The 23,647-nt window shown below is 45.8% G+C and overlaps 1 protein-coding gene across 1 annotated transcript in view; it reads left to right on the top strand.

Moving 5' to 3' along the window:
* Positions 1 to 7,436: 7,436 nt before the first annotated feature.
* SRMS (src-related kinase lacking C-terminal regulatory tyrosine and N-terminal myristylation sites) overlaps positions 7,437 to 23,647 on the top strand; it is a gene marked incomplete at its 5' end in the record, with an annotated part of 63,976 nt that continues 47,765 nt past the window's right edge. The window contains one exon of the mRNA XM_081323796.1: positions 7,437 to 7,792. Coding sequence (XP_081179922.1) covers positions 7,437 to 7,792 — 356 coding nt within the window. The remainder of the gene's footprint in view (positions 7,793 to 23,647) is intronic.

Here is a 23,647-nt window from a genome sequence, read left to right on the forward strand (position 1 = left end):
ACCCTTAATGGCTGCCACAAACAACTGCCACGTTCTTCGACCTTCATAATTGTGGGTTGAATTATGATTGTAAGTCAATGACTACTGTATATTTGCAATTGTCCTGGTTGAATATGATGTGAGAATAAGCTTTTACCATGTACCTAGGTCTGATTTACTGGATAGGGTAAAATTCAAGGTGCTACAATAGCACATTGGCACAGCTGATTTAAAGGATAATACAGGTACTCCTCAACTTATGACCACAATTAAACCTAGCCCTTCAATTACTAAGCAAGAGTTAAATGAATTTTGCCCCATTTAACAACCTTGCTTGCCACATTTGTTAAGTGAAACTCCAGTTGCTAAATTAGTAACGTGATTGTTAAATGAGTCTGGCTTCACCAATGACTTTGCTTGTCAGGTTGCAAAAGGCAATCACATTATCTCAAACACTGCGGCTGTCATAAATATGAGTCAGTTTTCAAACATCTGGATTTTGATCACGTGGTATTACCAAGGCACTAGTTACCAAAGCATTACTAACTAAAGTGGTCATAAATTCATATGATCTTGAATTTATCCCTTTTAATGCAGCCTAGGATTGAACATTTGGTTTTTCTTGTCTGTGTAAAACCTTACCTTTTTCAGAATTGAATTTCAATTTGTTACACGGGGCCCAGTGTTCAAGCCTATCAAGCTCCATCTGGTTCTTGAGGCTATATTTGGATAGCCTTTAGAAGGCTATTCTTGTTGGCTATTGCTGCCAGCTTGGTGTCATCTGCAAATTTGATGAATCCTCCTTCTATCCCATTTAAATCATTTATGAAGATATTGAAATGTACTGGGCCTAAGACAGAGCCTTGGGGTACCCCACTGCTTATTTCCCTCCATGTAGGTACAGTTCCATTAAAGACTGAATGTTGAATGTAGTTTGTCTGTCAGTTACGAATCCATCTGGCATTGATGCTAACCCACATTTTTATAATTTATCAAGTAGTAGTAAGTGGTCTACTTTGCAAAATGCCTTATTGAAATCCAAGCAAACTATATCCACAGCATTTCGCTGGTCCACCAATTTAATCACTTTGTCCAAGAATGAAATAAGATTTGTCCGGCTTCCTAAGTGATTACAAATCAATTACAGGTAGGTAAGATTACCTTGAGGAGATCAACCCTGGCTGCTCTTTAGAAGGCCAGATCCTGAAGTTGAAACTCAAATACTTTGGTCACCTCATGAGAAGGAAGGACTCACTGGAGAAGAGCCTCATGCTGGGACAGATGGAGGGCAATAGAAGAAAGGGACGACAGAGAATGAGGTGGCTGGATGGAGTCACTGAAGCAGTAGGCGTGAGGTTAAATGGACTCCAGAAGATGGTAGAGGACAGGAAGGCCTGGAGGAACGTTGTCCATGGGGTTGCGATGGGTCGGACACGACTTTGCAGCTAACAACAAGATTACCTTGCGTCATGTGTTTAAATATTCCCCCTTCTGTTATGTTAAAACTAGTAACTGACAAAACTTAGCAAGGTCTCTAAAGCTGGATCACAAAGCTATTTTGGAGAGAGGGGTTACATCTGGGACCGAGAAGATACCTGAAAGGGAGCAGCTTTGGATATTGCAGCATACATCTGGGTTCCTTTGCCTACTGCCCACCAGCTGTTTTGGGAGAGATGCATTCCAGCCAAGACGGAAAGGCTCAGATGCAAATGGTTCATACATGGGGCATATTGACAAAGGAAGTGGAGTCTTCACTTCAGCATGAGCTTCTACTACGGAAAAGGAAAGACGGACTCTGGCCCACCTTGCTGGGTAATATATTAAACTATAGCAGTATTAATTGACTGAATTAAATTTGCAATGATTATATAAGAATGTACAATGGAATACAGTTGAACTCATATCCCTTGCACAAATATGCAAGATGTGGACCCATTTAATAAGAAAAATGTGACCTGGCAAAACACTTTTTAAATAATTTGTAATGTGATTCAAATTTAACAATGAGGTAACACAGAAGAGAACAACTGCTGAAGAAGTTATAAAGAATAAAGGAGATAGCAAAATGTTCCTTTTACTAACGCAATAGCAAAACTGAACAAAAAGTTGTGGAAAGAACAGTAAAATGCTTCAGAAGTTTATATACGCCTGGAATGTCTCAGCTGATGATACCGCATTTGCTCAAGTTGACACATACCATTTGAGATGGCAGTGAAGGGTAATTATCAACACAGCTGCTTTATTTGGGTGTAATTAGGTCTGTGATAAATATTCAAGATGTTTCTTAGCCCTTGAGAAACTCTGGAGCATTTCATCCTACACTGCACTCATTTTGCTGGTTACTGAAGCATTTTAGCCACATTCTATCCATTTCTATGGTTCCTCTCCCATATGGATTCTTACATGGTTTTGGAGATTTCCATATGTTCTAAATAATTTTCCCCACTCTGTACATTGCTAAACCTTCTTCCCTGTGAAAGGTTTATAGTATTTACTGATACCTACACTGCGACTGAAGCTGCTTCTACAGTCCACGCATGTTTGCAACTTTCTTCACTGTGAATTCTTTACTGTCAATGGAGATGTCAACCCTCAGTTAAAACTCTTCCCACATTCCAGGGATATTCCCTGATGTGTTTTCAGATTTTCATTTCTAATGAAACTCTTCTTATACTCCAGGCATGAACAGGGATTTTTTCTTGTGTGCAATCTTTGGTGTTTTTTGAGATGTTCAGTTCTTATGAAGCTCACTCCACACTCATTGATAGGGTTTTTGTTCCATGCGAATCCTTTGATACCTATAAAGGTTTCTGCTATCACAGTAACCCTTTCCACATTTCAGGTATTGGTATGGTTTTTCTCCCCTGTGAATCCATTGATGCCTGCGCAGGTTTCCACCTTCAGTAAAACTCTTTCCGCATTCCAGGCATTTATAGGGTTTTTCTCCAGAATGAACGAGTTGATGCCTATTAAGGTTACTCCTTTGATTGAAGGTCTTTCCACACTCCAGACATTTATAAGTGGAGTGTTTTTCTTCTGTGTGAATTCTTTGGTGTTGATGGAGGTCTCTACCATGAGTAAAGCTCTTTCCACACTCCAGGCATTTGTAGGGTTTCTCTTCTAAGTGGATTCTTTGATGTGCATAAAGATTTCCCCTCTTGAGTGAAGCTTTTTCTACACACCAGGCATTTATATGGTTTTTCACCAGAACGGATGCTTAGATGTTTATTAAAATTTCCCCTCAGATTGAAGCTCTTTCCACACTCCAGGCATTTGTAGGGTTTCTCTCCTGAGTGGATTCTTTGATGTGCATAAACAAATCTCCTCTGAGTGAAGCTCTTTCCACATTCCAAGCATTTATATGGTTTTTCTCCTGAGTGGATTCTCAGGTGGCTTTTAAGGTGTCCATTTCTTTTGAAGGATTTCTCACATCCTGCGCATTCGTATTTCTTTTCTCCCTTCTGAATTCTTCACAGATTCCCGAGTCTCCCGTCTGGGCTGAGGGCCTCTCCACCCTCCAGGCTCGCCTCAGGCTCCCCACTTCTTCCCGCCTTTCCCTCCTTCTCGCCGCTTCTCCCTCCATGCACCCCCCTTCCACGGGCTCCCCTTCAGCTCATCCCGTTGGCGGGCGGCCCTTCTGCGGCCCCACAACTTCCAGGCTTTTCTCCCCGCCGTCTTTTCCCGGGGAAGCCACGGCTGGGGCGGGCAGGGCTGCTCCGCAGGGCGCCTCCTCTCCTCTCGCCCTGTGCTGCCTTCCTCCGCAGGGCTCGTCCGTCCTCCTGAAGGGGTGAAGGAGGGGGAGAGGCGAGTCGCGGCTTTGTCCCTTTCCCCGCAGGGGAGTCCCAGGCCCGCCCGCGGAAAAAGGCCGCAGCCTCCGGCTCTCCTGGGCCTTTCAGGCAGGCCCGAGGCGGACAAATCCTCCTTCCCAGCCTGTCAGGCCGGGCCTCGGGCTCCCTGTCCTGCCCCGCCGCCTGCCTCCCTCCCTGCCTAGGACTCAGCATCCTCTGCGCCCTACCTGCATTGGGTCTCCGCGAGGCCAAAACCTCTACCCAGTCCTCGCACCTACAACCGTCGCAGTCTCTTGCCAGCCACGTGATTAAAATTTGTGCACTTGGCCACCGGCCTCTATTTATGAGGGCTGCAACATCCCAGAGCCATGGGATTCCCTATTGCAGAGCCTCTCAGCCAGCTTTACACCAGGAAAAGTCCATGGGGAAACCTGGATTCCCTTAAGGACTGAGTGATTCATTTAACAACTATTTGATTAACGAAGAAAGGTTGAGAAATTGGGGTGACTCACTTAACAACTGCATTGCTTAGCCGTGGAAATTTCTGGTCCCAACTGTGGTCATGAGTCAAGAACTACAAATGTACAGGTCGTCCTTGACTTACAACAGTTTGCTTAGTGGCCGTTTGAAGTTACAGTGGCACTGTAAGTGACAAGTGACTTGTGACCATTTTTCACACTTATGACCGTTGCAGCATCACATGATTTACATTTAGATGCTTGACAAGTAACTCATATTTATGACAGTTGTGGTGTCCCTGGGTCATGTGATCATCTTTTGCAACCTTCTGACAAGCAGAATCAATGGGGAAACCAGATTCACTTAACAACCTTTTTACTCACTTAACAACTGCAGTGATTCATTTACTAAACGTGACAGGAAAAGTAGTAAAACAGGGTCAGACTCACTTAAAAATTTCTCACTTAGCAACATAAATTTTGTGTTCAGTGGTCATAAATTGAGGACTACCTGTATAACCATGGATTTCAGCTCCATAGGTGGAGATTCTGTTACACTGTTAGGAACACCATCTTGACTTTTTTGACCACCCCATATGGCTAAACCTGCTGCTCTCTTCTTATTTTCCTTCAACCTCTGCTGGTGAATGACTGCAATCACTTTTTTCATTTTGTTTTTAAGTGAGTTTTGCCCCATTTTACGACCATTCCTGCCACTGTTGTTAAGTGAATCATTGTTAAGTTAATAACATGGTTGTTAAGTGAATCTGGCTTCCTCATTGATTTTCCTTGTCAGAAGGTTGCCAAAGGAGATCACATAACCCCAGGACACTGGAACCATTATAAATAGGAATTAATTGCTAAATGTCTAAATTTTGATAACAGGACCATGGGAATGCTGCAATAGTTGTAAATTTGAAAAACAGTCATGTTTTCAGTATCCTCTCCTCCTTTCCTCTCCCCTCTCCTCCTTTTCTCTCACTCATTCTTCTTGCTGCAAAGAATAATTGCAGTGCCATTTATTCATCATTTAAATCTTTATTGCCACTGCCTACAAAGATTTCACTCCCAGATTCTTCTGATTTACCCTTTGTGGTAGTCAAAATATCTCTAAAGGGCACACTTTAGAAAAAAGGAATGTACATTTTAATAATATGTAAGTCCTACTGGCATCATATGAATTACCTCTGGGTGAACATGTATAATACTACGCTGCTCAGGGCCCTTTTTCTTAAGTAGCAGGCAAAATGTGGTCAGGCTGCTGTAACGTGTAATTTATAGAAGAGAGAGATCATATCTATAGACACCCTTCAAGAAGGCATTCTCTATTTATTTGATTAACGACATCTAATACAATAAATTGATGCAAAATTTGGGTCTCCTAGCAATTCCAGTGGAAAAGTTGAAAAGTAGTTGTAGTAATAGTAGTTGTATCAGCAATAGTTGTAGTAATGGTACCATTAATAGTTGTAGTCAGTGCTTTTTATGTAAAAGAAAAAGGTGCCGGAACTCACACATGTCATACAACCCTCCTTGCCTACCATACAAGGTTCCATCCAAAAAAAGGTGCCGGAACTCCGTTCTGAGCGTTCTATGAGAAAAAAAGCCCTGGTTGTAGTAATAGCACTATTAGTAACATTACAGTAATAGTAATGTTAGAGGCTACAGTTTTCCAAAGTCCATATTGTTGCCAAATGCAAAAAAGAGAGAACTGGGCTAGTGGTTAAGGCAGGGATGTCAAACTTGTGCCGTGCCGTGATGTATCGTGCCTTTTTCCCCCATTGCTGGCAATGGGGTGGCTGCAGTTTCGGCATGATACATCAGGCCTTCAGGCCGGCAGTTTGACACCCCTGGGTTAAGGCATGTTTTTTGAGCTAATGATTAAGGCACCAGGCTAGAAAGTGAGAGACTGTGAGTTCTAGTCCCCACTTAGGTATGAAAGTCAACTAGGTGACTTTGGGCCAATCAGCAGGAAAATGTGAGTTCTAGTCCCGCCTTAGGCATGAAAGCAAGCTGGGTGAACTTTAGTCTCAGAACCCAACTCACCTTACAAGATTGTAGTTGTGGGGAAAGTAGGGGGAGGAAGTGTGTCGGATAGGTTTGCCTCCTTGAGTTGCTTGTAAAAATAATAATGGCTGGATAAAAAAAAATCAAATAAATCAAAGGTTTGGGGAGGTAACAAAATGCAGGTGGAGGGAAGAGATGGTAGGTGAGTCTTGTAATCATAAAGCAGAGATTGCAATCATGAGAGCAACCAGAAATAGGATAGACATAATTGGTATGCTTTGCTTGGAATTCAAATGCATCACCAATTTTACAATCTAGCGCGTCTCTCAATTTCAGCCACTTTAAGATGTGTGGGCTTCAACTCCCAGAATTCCATGCTAGCTGGGGAATTCTGGGAGTTGATGTCCACACATCTTAAAAGTGGATGAGATTGAGAAACACTGAGCATATTACCTTGGTGCAGTGGTGGGCTTTGAATAGCCACTCTTAGTGTGTATAAACCTGAGATTAAAAACAAATCACAGCCGAGGAGGTTGACAAAAATAGCAAGAAAGCAGCTCCCGAATGCTGTTTTCCCCGAGACCGCTGGAAGGATCATATTAAGAGATTCCTGAAGAGTTATTCTGCAAGAGTGTTTGTAAAGGTTTTGCAAACACCGCATTCTCAAGAATATCCCAACGGTGCTTTTTCCAAAAGGCAACTGGACTTTCTTAGTTTCTTCTTGGAAAACATTCAGACATTTCTTGGATGAGAAGCAAAATGTTCTCAAGAATAGACTTCTTGATGGCCACGAAAAGTGAATGGAAAGATGCTGTAAAAGAGATGACGTGGAAATGAGTGCTAATTTAGAGCGCAGCCTGAGAGGTGAGTGAGTTGATTGGGTAATAAATAACCATCCAGCTGAGACGGATGTGGTGGCAAGCCTAAACATATGAGCTCAGCCTACAGCAAACAAGTTACACCTGAACGTCAAGTCTCCCTATGGGAAGGAGTTCCCGTGGCCTACAAACACATTCAGGTATCCAAGGACCCAGGAAGCATTTCACTTCACTTCTTCTGGCCCTGGGAGAGAGAAGACAGGAGGGCAACGTTGACTCATTGAACGACGAGCAATGAAAGAAGCAGCTATGAAGCTGACCAGATTTTCCTTCTTCACTCCGAGCAGCTTGTTGCAAGAGCAAAGCTAAATCTTCCCGAGAAAGGGATGGACAGTTTCCTCCGAAAACACCTGCATTTCTTTCATACGTTCTGGAACAAGTGTGTGCCCAACAGAGCCTCCAGTAACCATTCTTTCGATTCCTGGGAACCGATCCCAGGATCCCTACATCCCACGCTGGATCCTGACCCTGCTGAAGACAAAGCTTCCCTCCGGGGGGTGCTGTACAACTACACGGCTAGGAATGCCGAGGAGCTGAGCGTGACTAGAGGGGACAAACTCCATGTCCTTAAAGAGGAGGGGGGTTATGTCCTAGCAAGGCGCCTTTCTGGAGACAGAGTCATGGGCTATGTTCCAACCAGCTACATCAGCCGGAGCAATGAGGAACCAGCCAGCCATCAATCGTAAGTACCTAAATCTTGGGACTGTCACTTCTCATCCCTATACCTAAAAAAAAAAACCCTTCTAAAATGAGAAGTGTGATGCAACATTCGGGAAGGTAGGTTTAGGGAGCTGTAGAAAGTTTCCAAACAGGCAAAGCTACTTATTACACATCAATCTTTAGGGTGGAAACATCCAAACAGCCACTAGAGGGATCCTATCTCTTTTTCCTATCTCTTTGCTGCCCTCTAGTGGTTGTCCTGAAGCTTGAAGCCCAGATATTGACAGCAATTAAGAGTTTTCCCTGTGCTTCCTACTCTCTCCACCCATCTCTTAATATTATTTTATTGTTTATTTTTGTTTCATTGCTTGTTAAGTTTGCATTTTTATCATTTTTCCGCTTTACTGTTGTAAGCCAAGCAGAGTAGCCCGATGGTGAGATAGGTGGCAAATGAATTTAACGAATAAATATAATAGATAAATCTGATGAGCAGCAACAACAGAAAGAGCACCGCTAGTAGGCTACAAAATTTTACCGATAATTAGCAGATGTTCATGTGGATGTGCTAAATAGCTCCTGTTGGAAAAGAGCGAGCATATTTTTTCCCTTTACAATTGTTTGATTGATTTTCTTTGTAAGTGATGCAGATGTATAAATTGCTGTTAGGGAGGATGATGCTTGCTAAGCAATGGGCATATCAGGAAATGACTGTATGAATTTTTACTATTTCCTCCATCTGTCCTCATGATTCTGTAGATTCTTTACTTCCCAAGATCTTGTTGGAGATGCAATATTTCCTAACTCCGAGGCCTTTTGATGGATATTTATGGAAACATCTTGGTGTCCTCATATATCAGAGGAAGTTAGGATTGTTTTCCAGGCAGGATAAATCTTCAAGGAAGTTAATCATTTTTCATAAGCCAGCCTGAAAGCAATTGTGACCGATTCTGGAGAATAATATTTATGTCAAGCAGTCTCCCTACAATTGGCTCAGAATGTCTAACCTAGGGGTCTTCAAACTTGGCCTTTTTATGACTTTGTGAACTTCAACTCCCAGAATTCCTCAGCCAGCGTGCCTGGCTGAGGAATTCTGGGAGTTGAAGTCCACAAATCATAAAAGGGCCACGTTTGAAGACTCCTGGTCTACCCAGTAGGGACAATGAACAAGCAGAGAATTCTGTGACTTGTAATCCGTAGGATAACTAGAGAAAGATGGTGTCAGTCGTAGGTCAATTGGTGAGTTCCTTGAAAAAGCTTAGAGACTAAATTCAAATTATGTACAGTCTCACGAAGCAGCATCTTTTTTCTAAATTAGGAAATAGGGTATAAATCATCCCGCATAGATCAAAGCTACTTAGTGATGGATCTTGTTGTGATGCTCATTCCCATCCTAGAGAGCCAATTGGTCTAGTGGTTAAGGCACCAGTCTAGAAAGCAAGAGGTTGTGAGTTCAAATCCTGCCATGCATGAAAGCCAGCTAGGTGACTTTGGGCCAGTCCCTCTGTTTCAGCCCAACCCAACTCACAGGGTTGCTGTTGGGGGGCGGGAAATAGGAGGAAGGTGTTTGCCACCTTGAGTTATTTGCTAAAATAATAAAGGTGGGAAGTAAATAAATTAAATAATCCTGATGGGTGAAAATAGAAAACCTGCAGGATGAGGAGTTAGAATCCCAGGTGGTTCAGCCAGTTGGATTCACTTGGAGAGCTCTGTGGATTTCTATGTAATCCACAGAATTTCTGTGGATTTCCTCCTAGAAGCAACGGATGGAAACTAATCAAGGAGAGAAGTGACCTAGAACTAAGAAGAAATTTCCTGACAGAATCAGTGGAACGACTTGCCTCCAGAAGTTGTGGGTGCTCCAAACATTGGACAGCCGTTTGTTTAAAATGGTGTAGTAGGGTCTCCTGTTTGAACTAAAGATATCCAACTCTGTTATTCTGTTAAATCCAAGTTTGATGCTTGAGCTCAGCATTGAGGAATAGAAAGTCCAATCAAAAACGAAATGGTGTTATCGATTGATAATACACCAGCAAGTCATTTTTGACTCCTGGTGAATCATGATTGATATTCTCCATGAGGAACTACCTCTAGCCAGATTCTCAGTTTGTTTATGGAATATTTATGCCTGATCTGATTTGAAACTGACTCATTGGCCATTTTTAATCACGTAAGCCTCCTTTTTTTTTAATGTAGTAAACCAGGCTTCTCCAAACTTGGCAACTTTAATACTTGTGGACTTCAACTTTCAGAATTCCCCAGCCAGCCATGCCAGGTTTGGAGAACCCTGTACGAATCAGTAGCAAGTGTGTTGAAATTCTGCATGGGTAGAGTATTGAACCAGACAATCTTTAAGCTTCCATTCCACTTTTACATGTTAGGATTCTATGCATTAATACTTGGGAAATAGGGTACCTGAAACATGAACTCTGGATAATAAAAACATTCTCTTTATAGATAACACTCAGACTTTTTAAAATAGGGTCTCCTGCTTTAGCAGGGGGTTGGACTAGAAGACCTCCAAGGTCCCTTCCAGCTCCTATGCTGTCCTATTCTGTTCTGTTCTGTTCTGTTCCGTTCCATTCCGTTCCGTTCCATTCCATTCCATTCCATTCCATTCCATTCCATTCCATTCCATTCCATTCCATTCCATTCCATTCCATTCCATTCCCTTCCATTCCATTCCATGGAGCTTGGTGGAGCAGTGGGCTAATGCCTCCTTAAGTAACACCAGCTGCCTACAATTAGTGCAGGTTCGAGTCCCACCAGGCTCAAGGTTGACTCAGCCTTCCATCCTTCCGAGGTAGGTAAAATGAGGACCCAGATTGTTGGGGGCAATTAAGCTGACTTTGTAATAATGCCGCTTGGGGGGTGTGTGAAAGCCCTAATAAGCAGGCATATACATAGAATGAAGGCTACTGCTAAGCTTGTAAGCCGCCCTGAGTCTTCGGAGAAGGGCGGGATATAAATGGAATTTTAAAAAAAAATCCATTCTATTCTATTCTATTCTATTCTATTCTATTCTATTCTATTCTATTCTATTCTATTCTATTCTATTCTATTCTATTCTATTCTATTCTATTCTATTCTATTCTATTCTATTCTATTCTATTCTATTCTATTCTATTCTATTCCCTCCAAGGTCCCTTCCAACCCTATTATTCTATGCTCTAAATTCCATTCCCAGACCTATGGGTGGTCTGTATCTTCCTCAATCTGGGGTCCTTTACCACAGGCTTGGGAGTTTGAAAGTTCTGCACAGGGTCTCTTAGCTGTTCCTAGCCGTCCACCTTTCTGGCCAGAGAGCTCTGAGGTCATTCCTGGGACATTTTATAACCTTTCACCCAGCTTAGAAGCCACAGCCCCAAGTTCTCCTGCCACCACTGCTGGTCACTTTGGCTTTGACGTTCCACATCCTCTCCAGTTCGTCCTTGAGACCCTGGTCCTTCTCCAACTTCTCATGCTTCTTCTTCCTGATGTTTCTGTCACATCTATCATCACTGCTGTCTTTATATGTAAAGGTTTTTTTAAGGTCAGGGTAAAAATTAACTAATATAAAGTGATGCAAAGAAAAAGAAAGAAATCATGGAGCAAGAAAAATGAAACGAAAAAGAAAAAAAACATAGAAAGAATAGCTTTCAATCTTTTTACAGCAGCTATAAGTACAGTAACAGCGTTCCGTGCGCCTTTGGCGTCTAGGCATGCCGGCCACATGACCATGGAGACGTCCTCGGACCACGGAGACCTCCTTCGGCTTTGAAACGGAGATGAGCACCGGCCCCTAGAGTCGGAAATGACAAGCACACTGTTGTGACTCAGGGCCAGCCTGTGGGTCCGACAGCCGGGTCCGATGTATCGGAGGACTCAGATGTGGGGGAGGAGGGAAACGAACCGGCTGATGATGATTTGGAGGCTTTGCAGAGTCCTCAGCCGGGGACCTCTTCTCAGCTGTGTGAGCCCGAGAGTGCGGAGGATGATGACCCACAGCTGGCCCTGTTCAAGGACGCCCGACGCAGGAGGCAGACGAGCAGGGACAAACAAAGAAAGACTATGGGACTCCTCGGGAGGAGGCACAGGGAGACCACGCCCTGAGCTCTCTATAAAAGAAGTGTTTGGGGAGGGGCTAGTTGCTGAAAGCAACTTTTCCGCTTGAGAAGACAAGCTCTTGTGTTTTTGTTAACTGCGTAATTAAATCTTGGCAGAAGCCTTTTAGCCTTGGACGCTTTCCAGACTCTTCTCTTAATTAGGGGTTGCGAGAAGAGGGCTGGTTCAGAACAGTTTGCTTTCAGCCACCCACCCCTTAATACTACGATGGAGCAGCTTCTTGCCGAGAATGCCCAGCTCAACCAGCAACTCACCTTGCTGGCCACTCAGGTGGCACAACTGCAGGCTCAGGTACATGCTGCCCCCCCACCCAGGAGGAAATGTCAGTTAGCTATGCCGGATAAATTTGCTGGTAAACCAGAACTGTTTCCTGCCTTCCTGGGACAATGCCAGCTTTATATCAGCGTGAGAGCAGCTGATTTCCCCACTGACCGAGATAAGGTGGGATTCGTGTTGAGCCTTCTGTCGGGAGATGCAGCTCGTTGGGGCACGCCTCTGTTGGCACAGCCTAGCCCTTTGTTGGATAACTTTGGGGGGTTTTGTGACCATATGCGCCTCATGTACGAGGACCCGATTAAGGCGCAGACCGCCACCCGACGTCTGAAAGCTTTGAGGCAGGGTCAGCGCCCCCTACAGGCCTATATCAGCGATTTCCGGCTGCTTAGCCAGGATTCCGCCTGGAATGAGGCTGCGCTCGTGGATGCCTTTCAGGATGGCTTGTCAGAGGAGATGTTGGATGAGCTGGCCCGCGTGGACATTCCCTCAGACCTGAATGGGCTGATCCATCTTTGTCTGCGGATCGATGCCCGGCTGCAGCAGCGTAAGAGTCGCCGTGCCACCCCACAGACCCCTGCCGCCCCTGTTGTGCGTGAGCCCCCAGTTCAGAGGGAGGAGCCAATGGAGCTGGGTGCCGCCAGGTCCCGTCTATCGGTGACGGAAATGGACAGACGACGATCGGAGGGGTTGTGTTTTTACTGTGGGGACCCTGGACATTTGGCTGCTTCTTGCCCAAAGAAGCGTCAGCGGGCGTCAGTGACCAAGCCTGCTCCGAGAAAGTCCCCTGCTTTGCTATCGGGAATACGGCCCGAGCCCGATCTAGACGGTGTGAAAGATCGGGCGACCCACAACGATCACGCCGAGCGACGCCGTTCCGACGGTGCCTGTGAACCTCCACGGCATTTGATTTTGGAGGCACGACTGATCCTTCCTGGCAAGCCAGAGGGGATTCCGGTCCATGCCTTAATTGACTCTGGGGCTACCACTAACTTTATGGATTCGGCCTTTGTGGCCAAATGGGCTGTTCCCCAGTGTCCGGTGGATCCGCCCATGCTTGTGGAGACCATCGATGGTCGAGTGCTCCTGTCCGGGCCTATCACGGCCGCCACGCAACCCGTGTGTATGGCCATCAGTACCCATGTGGAGGCCATTCAGTTCTACATCACTTCGGATCTACACTTCCCCGTGGTCTTGGGACTGGCGTGGCTCCGGGCGCATGATCCACAGATCTATTGGTCTCAGAACTTGGTCACCTTCCCAAGTTTGCAGTGCGTGGACCACACCCGCCATATCTGTGCCGGCCAGGTGGAGGGTTCCTCAGGGGTTTCCTTGCCTCCCGTACTGTCCGACTTTGCTGACGTGTTCAGCGAGTCAGAGGCGGACCAATTACCCCCGCACAGGCCCTACGACTGCTCCATTGACCTAGTCCCTGATGCGCCTCTCCCAGTGGGGCGTTTGTACTCCATGTCGGAGCCCGAGTTGGCCGCATTGCGGGACTTCCTGACAAAGAACTTGGCTCGTGGATTCATCCGGCCCTCGTCCTCGACAGTGTCTGCGCCCGTGCTCTTCGTCAAAAAGAAGTCGGGCGAGTTACGGCTTTGCTGTGACTACCGGAAACTCAACGCTATCACGGTGCGTAACCGCTACCCGCTGCCCCTCATCCCCGAGCTCTTGGACCGACTCCGGGAGGCTAAGATCTTCACGAAACTGGACCTGCGTGGAGCTTACAACCTCGTCAGGGTTCGGCCGGGTGATGAGTGGAAGACAGCGTTTGGTACTCGCTATGGACATTTCGAGTACACGGTGATGCCGTTTGGCCTGACCAACGCCCCCGCTGTGTTTCAGCATTTTATGAATGACATCTTTCGGGATCTGTTGGACCAGTTTGTTGTGATTTACCTGGACGACATCCTGATTTACTCCCCGTCGCGTGAAGCGCATCATCAGCATCTCCGTCAGGTCCTGCAGCGCCTCCGGAAACATCGGCTGTTTGCCAAGTTGGAGAAGTGCCAGTTCTACCAGGTGACCATTGATTTCTTGGGCCACCGCATTTCTCCCGAGGGCATCGCCATGGATCCAAGTAAAGTTGAGTCGTTGCAGAGTTGGCAACCCCCGCGTCGCGTGAAGGATGTTCAGCGACTTCTTGGATTTGCCAACTACTATCGGACATTCATCCCTGGCTTTGCTGCCTTGACAGCCCCCCTCACCCGGCTCCTGCAGAAGAAGACTCGGTTCCAGTGGAACGCCCCCGAACAACAGGCGTTCCAAGCTTTGAAGGACGCCTTCATGAAGGAGCCCATCTTGAAGCATCCTGACCCGCAACGGCCGTTTGTCGTGGAGGCGGACGCCTCCGACATTGCCATTGGGGCCGTGTTACTCCAGGCAGCGACGCCCAACGGTACCCTTTTCCCTTGCGCGTATCACTCTCGGAAATTGAATCCCTCGGAGCGCAACTATACCATCTGGGAGAAGGAGCTGCTGGCCATCAAGGCGGCGTTCGAGGCTTGGAGGCATCATCTGGAGGGGGCGCGGCATCAAATCAAGGTCCGGACGGACCACAAGAATCTGGAAAGCCTGCAGACCGCTCGGAATTTGAACCAACGCCAGATCCGGTGGTCCCTCTTCTTTGCGAGGTTTGACTTTCGGGTGCGGTACATACCAAGCGGGCACAACCAGAGAGCGGATGCTCTGTCCAGGAAGCCCGAGTACACCCGAGTGGAAGACAAGCTTCCGCCCAGGACAGTGATCCCCGTCGAGTCTTTTGCTGCGGTACGGGAGCCGGTGGATATACGGGCTCGGATCCGGGAGGCGCAGCAGCAGGAGGCGTGGGTGGCTCAGCGGAAGGAAGAGGTGGGGCCAGATTCGCCTTGGTCGGTCACGGATGGACTCCTGTATTATCGTGACCGGCTCTATGTTCCAGGAGGGCCACTCAGGGGACTCGTCCTCAGCCAATGTCATGATAACCCGGCTGCGGGGCATTTTGGCCTGTTCAAGACTCTGAACCTGGTCTCCCGTACTTTCTGGTGGCCCCGAGTCCGACACGATGTCCAGTCTTATGTCACCTCCTGCGTCCCATGCAGGCAGGCCAAGTCAGCGACAGGGGCCCCGCCTGGTTTACTGCAGCCTTTGCCAATGCCCAAGAGACCCTGGGGGGCTGTGTCCATGGACTTTCTGACGGATCTACCCCCATCCTCCGGCTTCACGACAGTGTTTGTGGTGGTGGACATGTTGACCAAGATGGCGCACTTCATCCCCTGTCGCGGCTTACCGTCAGCTCGCGCCACTAGTCGCATGTTCATCCAACAGGTGTTCCGGCTGCACGGCCTTCCCGACAGGGTCGTCTCCGATAGGGGGGCCCAGTTTACAGCCCGCTTCTGGCAGGAGTTGATGCGGGCGTTGGACATTAAGGTTTGCCTCTCGTCCGCGCATCATCCTCAGACCGACGGGGGTACCGAGAAGGTCATCGGCATCTTAGAGCAGTATCTGCGCTGCTATGTTAACCTGCAGCAGGACAACTGGGTGGACTATTTGGCCATAGCCGAGTTTGCCTTTAATAACTCGCAACACACCTCCACGCAGATGACACCGTTCTTGGCCAACGTGGGTTATCACCCCAGGTTCTTCCCTCTTTCTCCCGTGGACTCACCGGAGCCGGCAGCGAACGAATTCATGGCGGAGTTACAGGCGATCCATCGGTTGGTGCGACGGCAGCTGGAGAAGGCCAAGGCCGACTACAAGAGGTTCGCCGATCGGTCGAGAAGGGATACGCCTCCACTATCGGTGGGGGATCGGGTCTGGCTGTCCACCAGGAACCTACCATCCACTCGGCCGGCGAGGAAGCTGGACCACCGTTACCTTGGACCGTTCCCAGTCGAGGCCGTCATCAACCCGGTCGCCTATCGTTTAACTCTGCCACGTTCCCTGCGCGTGCACCCCGTCTTCCATCGGTCCTTGTTGGTCCCCGAACAACCGGCCTGTCCACTTCGCCAAGCGGAACCTCCCCCATCAGGAACTCGTGATGGAGGCAGCACCCCCGAGTACGAGGTCGCCAGCATCAGGGATTCCCGCTGGCTGAAAGGTCGCTTCCAGTACCTGATCGAGTGGAAAGGGTACGGGCCGGAGGACTTCACATGGGAAGACGCGACCGCCGTTCATGCCCCTGCGTTGGTGACTGCTTTTCACGAACAGTTCCCATCCCGACCGCATCCGGATCGGCAGACCCGAGGGAAGGGCCCTGCGGTGCGGGATAGTGTTGTGACTCAGGGCCAGCCTGTGGGTCCGACAGCCGGGTCCGATGTATCGGAGGACTCAGATGTGGGGGAGGAGGGAAACGAACCGGCTGATGATGATTTGGAGGCTTTGCAGAGTCCTCAGCCGGGGACCTCTTCTCAGCTGTGTGAGCCCGAGAGTGCGGAGGATGATGACCCACAGCTGGCCCTGTTCAAGGACGCCCGACGCAGGAGGCAGACGAGCAGGGACAAACAAAGAAAGACTATGGGACTCCTCGGGAGGAGGCACAGGGAGACCACGCCCTGAGCTCTCTATAAAAGAAGTGTTTGGGGAGGGGCTAGTTGCTGAAAGCAACTTTTCCGCTTGAGAAGACAAGCTCTTGTGTTTTTGTTAACTGCGTAATTAAATCTTGGCAGAAGCCTTTTAGCCTTGGACGCTTTCCAGACTCTTCTCTTAATTAGGGGTTGCGAGAAGAGGGCTGGTTCAGAACACACACATGTGCGGGGGAACCTTTACCTTTACCTTTATTTATTTATTTATTTTATTTATTATATTTGTATACCGCCCTTCTCCCGAAGGACTCAGGGCGGTGAACAGGGCACATATAAAATGCAAAATACAAAAGTTAAAAGAGAATTAAATAGGACCCCGAGCTAAAACAATAAATAATAGTATAAAAAACCCGCAATAAAAACCCCAACACATCCCCCATCAGGCCAGGCCGGCTTGTTCAAATAAATAGGTCTTCAGATCGCATTGGAAGGAGCGAAGGTCAGGCGCCATCCGGAGCTCAACCGGCAACTGATTCCATAAGTCCGGGGTGCCCACAGAGAAGGCCCTCCCCCTGGGGGTCACCAGCCGACATTCTCTGACCGGTGGCACCCTGAGGAGGCCCTCTCTGTGGGAACGCACAGGGCGGAGGGAAGTTGACGCCGGCCGCAGGTGATCCCCGAGGTACTCCGGACCCATGCCATGTAGGGCCTTGAAAACCATAACCAAAACCTTGAATCTCACTCGGAAGACAACTGGTAACCAATGCAGCTCGTGGAGCAGAGGTGTAACATGGGAGTATCGGGAAACTCCCAAGACAACTCTTGCGGCTGCATTCTGTACCAGTTGGAGCCTCCGAGTGGTCTTCAAGGGAAGCCCTATGTAGAGAGCGTTGCAGTAGTCCAGACGAGAGGTCACGAGCGCATGAGTGACCGTACACAGGGCATCTTGGTCTAGATAGGGCCGCAACTGGCTCACCAGGCGAACCTGGGCGAAGGCCCCCCTAGTCACAGCCACTATATTTATAAGTACAGTTATAAATTTACCGCTTACTCTATGGTTATCATATAACTCTCTTCTTTCTAAAATTTAGCCTGTCTAATCATCAAAATCATTTTTTTTCTGTTTCACGCAAAAACTCTATAGGGGCCTTCTAGTCAGTGATAAATGCAATAGTCTTTTCTCTAATCAAAGTACTCAATTTAGCCATCTCATGATCTTCACCAACCATCCCTTAATTGTAGATGTTGCTAAATCTTTCCATCTTTGTGCACACAACAATTTCACTACTATTATCATATAGACAAACAAAGTTCCATGTACTTTTTTCCAACTGTTTTTTCCATCAATCCCAAAAGAAGACCTAAGGTGATATCAATTGTATATCAATATTAATAAATCCTCTGGATAAATGTATTTGAATCCGGAATCTTCCAGCTTTTTCACACGTCCACCAAACATGATAGAATGTCCCTTCTTGTTGCACACATTTGCAACGTAAACTTGAAGTGCCTTTATACATTCTAGACAATTTCTCTGGTGACGTATGCCAATAGTACATTTTATAAAAAAATACCTAATTATAATGCAATGTAAATTTCAATCCTTTCAACAACATATTTTCCCACTGTTCCATCTATATATTATAATTAAAAACTTTAGCTCACTTTGTGACACATTCATAATAATAATAATAATAATAATAATAATAATAATAATAATAATAATAATAATGTTGGAAGGGACCTTGGAGGTCATCTAGTCCAACCCCTTGCTCAGGTAGGAACTTGTTCTTTTTGTTTCCAATTTCAATAAACGTTTATGCATTTTAGCAATTACATCGCCATCATTTGGAAACAGTTCTGTTTCAAATTCTGTCCTACAATCTTTAAAGCCATAAACTATTTTGACTATTTTAAAGCTGTCTGATAACTGTAAATAAGAGAATCATTGACAACCATATCCATCTGTCCTTCTCTTGAGGGGTGCTTGGTGCTCTCTGAACTTGCTTGTTTTCTTGCAGACGTTTCATTACCCAAAGTAGGTAACATCATTAGCGCACTGATGATGTTACCCAGTTTGGGTAATGAAACATCTGCAAGAAAACTATGAAACTCAGAGAACACCAAGGACCACCACCACCCCCAGGTCAATCCCGAGCTACAGATATTCCCCTTCATTAGTTCTTCTCTTCATTTTATTTTATGTTACTCTGGACAAAAGTCTAACATCTCATGATAAGCTAGCTATCTGCGTTTGCTTCTGATTTCTCATCTACAAAATGCTTCTTGTGGCGTTTTCAGCCACAACCCGAGTTTGTGTCTATTTCATTTTCTCAACATGGCATATCTTACGTAATCTTTGTACTACTAAAACTCTGGAGTCTGTAACCTTCAACTGGGCAAAATTGTATATCATAGGGCAAAACATTTTTGACCAAGGTTGTTGTTGTTAGCTGCGAAGTCGTGTCCGACTCATCGCGACCCTATGGACAACATTCCTCCAGGCCTTCCTGTCTTCTACCATCTTCTGGAGTCCATTTAAGCTCACGCCTACTGCTTCAGTGACTCCATCCAGCCACCTCATTCTCTGTCGTCCCCTTCTTCTATTGCCCTCGATCTTTCCCAGCATTAGGCTCTTCTCCAGTGAGTCCTTCCTTCTCATTAGGTGGCCAAAGTATTTGAGTTTTAGCTTCAGGATCTGGCCTTCTAAAGAGCAGTCAGGATTGATCTCCTCTAGGACTGACCAGTTTGATCGCCTTGCAGTCCAAGGGACTCGCAGGAGTCTTCTCCAGCACCATAGTTCAAAGGCCTCAATTCTTTGGCGCTCATCCTTTCTTATGGTCCAACTTTCACTGCCATACATTGCAACTGGGAAGACCATAGCCTTGACCAAGGTACTGTACTTCAATTGGGTTAATTTACAGAAGGCGTCCAAAATCCTGAACCCATGACCCCCATGGAATTGAGAAAGGGCAAATTTTAAAAAAACAATTTATGACATAAAAATAAGCATAAAGCATTTTAACAACATATTAACAAGTGTCATAAAACGTCTCCTGTGTTTTGATCGTGCTGTACTGTTCAACATGGGCTATTTTCAAGGCAGATACATCTCTGAATAACTCCAGAATCTCTTATGAACTTTTTCAGCACATTTAGAACCTCTGCCATTATTGCAGGCATTAAGAAATCCAGTAAGGAAATATATCTGAAACGATGACCCAGTGAGACAAAGTTGTCTTGATTTTGAAAATCCACATCAACCTTGTCTTTGTCGTTCCACAAATATCCATGCCACCCAAATTTCCGGTCATGTCTAACTCCCAAAGCCTTCTATTTCTCAGCAACTCCCACTCTTTCATCCAAACCAAACAGCAAGCTGCAAAATATAATTTCAAATCAGGTAAACACAGTCCTCCGCTTTCCTTTCCATCTAACACCTTATATTTAACTCGTGTTTTTTTTTCCCCTGCCACGCAAACTTAGATCAATCCTTCTGCCACTTTGTAAATGGTGCATCAGTTGTCAAAACGTATATGATCTAAAAACAAAAACTTCATTCTAAGCTTATTTATTTTTGTCACTGAAATCCTCCCCGGCCATGACAGTTGCAGTTTTCCTCATCTTAATATCTTTCCAAAACTCCATTCCATGTCTTGATGTAATTATTTTGAAATAATATGCAATTCATATTTCTCATAGTGGTACCCAGATATTTTATCTTCTTCTCAATCTTAAAACCCGTTCTATTCATCAATTCTGCTTGACCTTCTATTTTCATATTTTCCATTAACACTCATTGTCTTCATATTGTTAGTCATGAAACCTGTTAATGCATCAAGTTCTTTTAATTTGCCCCAAAGGTGTTTTTTCTTCTTTTTCAAAAGGCAACTGGACTTTCTTTGCTTTTCCTTGAAGATGTTTTGCTTCTTATCCAAGAAGTTCTTGGAGGCTGAAGACTTTTCTTGGATGAGAACCGAAACATCTTCAAGGAAAAAGCAAAGAAAGTCCCGTTACTTTTTGAAAAAGCACCTTTGGGACAAAAAGCTGATCATCATTTGGCCCAGGAATCTTTCCTAATTTAATATTTTTATAAGTTTGGAAAATTCCCTTATTTTTACAGCTCCCTTCATAACCTCATTCTGTTCCTCTATAATCCTCTGTAGACTTTATTTCTTTAGATCAGGAGTTCCCAACCGGGGGTGTACAAACACACCCCTGGGAGTGCGAGAAAATATTCCAGGGGGTGCAAAAACTTGGGTTTATAAGTTTCGAAATGATAGTGTGTATGCATAATTCGTTTTTTTGAACTTTTGTAAGGGGTGCAAGAATATATCAGAAGCATTCTAGGGGTGCGCTGCTTTAGATCTTCATCTTTTTTTCTCAAGAGCAGGGGTCTTCAAACTTGGCCCTTTTATGACTTGTGGACTTCAACACCCAGAATTCCTCAGCCAGCGTGCCTGGCTGAGGAATTCTGGGAGTTGAAGTCCACAACTCATAAAAGGGCCAAGTTTGAAGACTCCTGCTCTAGAGCAATGTCACTTCCTTTCTACAAATTGGAATAATACTGATGAAAATGCTTTTTGTAGGGTTGCGCTGACAATTAATACAGGATCATCTTCTTTTAGTTTCAATAGCATTTCTTCTCAGGACGCTGAGCTTGTCGATCAGAAGGTCGGCAGTTTGGCGGGTCGAATCCCGAGTGCCGCGTAGCAGAGTGAGTGCCTGTTACTCGTCCCAGCTTCTGCCAACCTAGCAGTTCGAAAGCACGTAAAAATGCAAGTAGAAAAATAGGGACCACTCCGGTGGGAAGGTAACGGCATTCTGTGCGCCTTTGGCGTCTAGTCATGCCGGCCACATGACCACGGAGACGTCCTCGGACAAGCGCTGGCTCTTCGGCTTTGAAACGGAGATGAGCACCGGTCCCTAGAGTTGGAAACGACTAGCACGCATGTGTGGGGGAACCTTTACCTTTGGTTTATTCACAAACTCAGTTTTGGGGTTTTGGGTTTTTTTTTGCTTTACATAATTCATTTTTTATCTCCTTAGCCCTTGCTGTTAATGCAGATAATTGCTTTCTAAAAGCTTTAGTTCGTTAAGCAATACTTACCTTCTCTGGGAATTTCTTTAATTCTTCTTTGTTACTAGCCAACCTCTTTGAAGTCCAAATCAAGTCCGTTCTTGAAAAGAATCTGTGTCTGTCAGAAAAGTACCGTAGGTTATACACTCTTGAACTGCCATACCAACCAGCCCTAAACTGTCCATCAAATCAAAGAAAACGTTTGGCATTTTGCCCTTAAGGGAGTTTAATATTTTTCTCAGGAGTTCTTTCCAAATCTGTTTCTGGCGAAAATATTGTAAGTAAGCAAAGAGAGAAGCAATCTAGAACTGAGGAGAAATTTTCTGACAGAACAATTAATCAGCGGAACAACCTGCCTCCAGAAGCTGTGACCGTTTGCTTGAATGTGAGACTCTGCAAATGCCTGTAAATTTGGACCACTTGGCAAGCACCACAGATGTGGTCATTTCACTATCTGTCTATGGAGATTCTCAGTCATCCAGGTCATAGTTATCCCAAAGATGCTTTTTCATGAGGCAAATGGACTTTCTTGTTTTTGTTTGAAGACGTTTCGCTTCTCATCCAAGAAGCTTCTCCAGCTCTGGTCCAGTCAGAGCTGAAGAAGCTTCTTGGATGAGAAGCAAAAAGTCTTCAAAGAAAAACAAGAAAGTCCATTTGCCTCATGAAAAAGCATCTTTTGTGAGGCCAGCTATCAGAACTTTGAATGTGAGTTAGAAGTCCTTTTTGGTGGGTGTGGGCGGGTGTTTTTGTCATAATTTCAAACAGTCGCTAAGCAACGGTTGTAAGTGAAGGATCACCTGTATCAATACAGCTAGTCCTCGACTTTACAACCGCAACTGGGACCAGAATTTCTATTGCTAAGCAAAATGGTTGTTAAGTGAGTTGCACCCGCTTTTACGACCGTTTTGCCCTGGTTGTTAGACGAATCGGTGCAGTTAAGTGAATCGGGCAGCCGTTAAGTGATTCTGATGTTACCCCATTGGCTTTACTTGTCAAAACCCAGCTGGGACGATCGCAGTGATGATCAGGTGACCCCCCCATGGCTACAACAGTTGTAAATACACGTCAGTTGCCAAGTGCCCACATTTTGATCATGTGACCCTGGGGAGGCTGCAGTAGTTATAAGTACAAGCGGCCTTAACTCCCTTTTTTCAATATTGTTGTAACTTGGAACGGTCACTAAACTAAATGGTTGTAAATTGAGGATTACCTGTCATCAGATTGGTATGAAAGGAAGGTTGGATAATAGCTTAGTAAGAACTAGGAGGCGGGGAACCTTGGCCCTTTTATGACTTGTGGACTTCAACTCCCAGAATGCCTGAGCCAGCATGGCTCAGCTTGGAAACCTCTCCCTTTCCCCTCAGCGTGGCTGGCTCAGGAATTCTGGGAGTCCACAAGTCATAAAAGAGCCAAGGTTCCCCACCCCCGATGTGTGGTTGCAACTGCTGGTTTGTGTATACTCAACTGTGCCTTCTCTTCCCTCCATCACACCTAGCTTGTCCACCTGTTCTTGCTTTGATTGTTGCCACCTGAAAAGGCACCCCAGAAAATGTGATCCTCAACCTTTGGGTAGTGGCTTTTTGTTCTTTGCATGCTAACATCTCTACACATATGTCAACATTTGTGGGAAGCTGCTGTGAGTTGCTTACAGCAGCATGGACTCCTCAGAAGTAATCCTTGACTTACAACAGTTCGCTTAGCTGACCGTTCAAAGTTACAACGGCAGTGAAAAAAGTGACTTATGACCATTTTTCACACATACGACTCTTGCAGCATCCCCAGGGTCACGTGATTTACACTGAGATGTTTGACAATTGGTTCACATTGATGGCAATCACAGTGTCCCGGGGTCACGTGATTCCCCCTCTTGCGACCTTCCGACAAGCAAAGTCAACGGAAGAAGCCAGATTCACTTAAC

The sequence above is a fragment of the Vipera berus genome, assembly GCF_964194415.1.
Source record: "Vipera berus genome assembly, chromosome: 3".
Classification (NCBI taxonomy): domain Eukaryota; kingdom Metazoa; phylum Chordata; class Lepidosauria; order Squamata; family Viperidae; genus Vipera; species Vipera berus.